Genomic DNA, 1,944 nt, shown 5'->3' with positions numbered 1-1,944 from the left:
CTGAGGAGGGCGCCTGGTGCTGCTGGTAGTGCTGGGGTGTGCCTCTTGCCTGTGAACAGCAATGTAAAGGCATCCCCTCACGGCCTCGGGGGAGCCCCGTAGTTGGGGCAGGTGTTTCCCGGAAGCATCAAAGCTCACCGGAGCATGGAGGTTACAGCGAGCCAAAATTTCTACAGGCGTCTCTGAAGTGAGGTCCTTCAAAACCTAAGGTTTTAACGTTTACGTTGCTGTAACACTCTCCTCACGCAGAGAGTACCCCGGACGGGATGGGTGTACAGGAATGTGGCGAAGCCAGAGAGCGTATCCGATCACATGTACAGGATGGCGATGATGGCTTTGGTGACCGAAGACAAAAGCCTTGACAGGGACAGGTGAGACTGCCTCTGGTTATCGTAACCGTATGTTAGTGTTATAGGAGAGCTGCAATCGAAATGCTAAAAATAGCTGTCATCCCAAGCAAGAGCTTTTAAAACACACTGAAGGAGTTTGAAATCCTTTTCCCTCCATCCTTTGGACAGGGTGCTGTTTACCTGGAGAGCTGAAAGGGGCTAAAAGTTTTTCTTGCTAAGCTATGAGTGCTGAGGCAAGTCTTTCCTGCAGAGGCTCTAAGCTGGCCTTCTCTCAAGCTGTAAGTAAGCAAGCTGAAGATGATTAAAACACTGTTTGAAGCAACAGACAGCAGAGGCGAAGCCATACATTGTGTGGATTTTGAAAGACTTGAGTTAGCACTCAGCAGCAGTAAGGAGCCTCAGAAATCACCTAGCATAGCAGAGGAAGAGTCATTGTTGAATGAGTTGTCAAGTCTACTGTGGGATCATGCTTGCTTTGCCCCTTCAGGAGCTGATTTGAAGGCATTTTTGGGTATTCTGCTGCAGACTGACATAGCTACAGAGCAGTGAATGTCAGTTTATGTACTGAATTTGGGATGGCTCTGATCAGATTACGTTCTGCCTGTTGCAGGAATAATGTGAAGTGTATAAAGTAGTTAGTTATCACAACATCTCCAAAAGTCAAGCATACAAAAGCTAAATAAATTGCTTTTGAATGTTATACTCTGGTACAAAGTGCATTTATACTTAAATTTACGTTTACAAGGAGCAGTAGCTAGAAATCAAGAATTAAAATCATGTCTAGGTGGAAACTACTTCCCTTAGGAAAGAAGTGAAAAATGTTATGTAAAGTTTAAAACAGACAAACAAAAAACCAAAACCAAAAACCCACCTGTAAAATATGTGAAGGGGATAAATGATGCAATCTCTTAGCTTTGTGAATAACAAGATACAACTTAAAATGCTAAAACCCTAATTATTCTGTCTTTTCTTCTTGTCAGATGCATACGATTAGCTTTGGTTCATGATATGGCTGAATGCATTGTTGGAGATATTGCTCCTGCAGATAATATCTCAAAAGAGGAAAAGCACAGGAGAGAAGAGGTATGGGCATAGGGTGTGAAGCCACATCTGCAAAGTGTTCTGTGTGGTTTTTTTAATGTTCTGGTGGCAGTCAAGGGACCCTCTAAGCAACCTGATACTGTGACTGGCATTAGACAAGTATGCCACGAACTACCAAAGTTTTCAACTCCTTGTGACTTTTGTACATGTATCATCACCAAGTACAAAGTTATGGAAGGAGAACCTTTGAAGTAACCTTTATGTTGGCCATTTATTCCTGAACTGGCTGGATTTTTGATAGCCTGAATTAGTTGTGTTGACCAGCCTTACCAAGAGGTGGGTAGCAGGGGGTAGGTGCACTGAGAACGGTATGTGCACAGGACTCCAGACACAGTTGTCTTTTTTTTTTTTTTTTTTGTCAGGAGTCTTTGAGTGCAACACGCCTAGAGTTATTTTATTTTTGGCCTTGTACATACCCAAACTGTTGGTTTGTCATTTCTGGTTTGTTGGATTGTTTGAAGAAAAGGTAAACCACTCCTCCAGCCGCAGCTAG

At 43.2% G+C, this 1,944-nt stretch overlaps 1 protein-coding gene across 1 annotated transcript; it reads left to right on the top strand.

The window, feature by feature from the left end:
• Nucleotides 1-249: 249 nt before the first annotated feature.
• On the top strand, nucleotides 250-1,433 carry LOC104157890 (HD domain-containing protein 2-like; the record flags this gene model as incomplete). Its single annotated transcript, XM_009695407.1, has 2 exons — nucleotides 250-371; nucleotides 1,331-1,433. Coding segments are annotated over 2 exons (225 nt in total), but the record flags the coding sequence as incomplete, so codon positions are not given.
• Between the last annotated feature and the right edge of the window lie 511 nt (nucleotides 1,434-1,944).

The sequence above is a fragment of the Cariama cristata genome, unplaced genomic scaffold (assembly GCF_000690535.1).
Source record: "Cariama cristata isolate BGI_N322 unplaced genomic scaffold, ASM69053v1 Scaffold40732, whole genome shotgun sequence".
NCBI lineage: Eukaryota > Metazoa > Chordata > Aves > Cariamiformes > Cariamidae > Cariama > Cariama cristata.
Note: the sequence above shows the minus strand (reverse complement) of the source record. Positions and strands in the feature narration are given on the sequence as shown.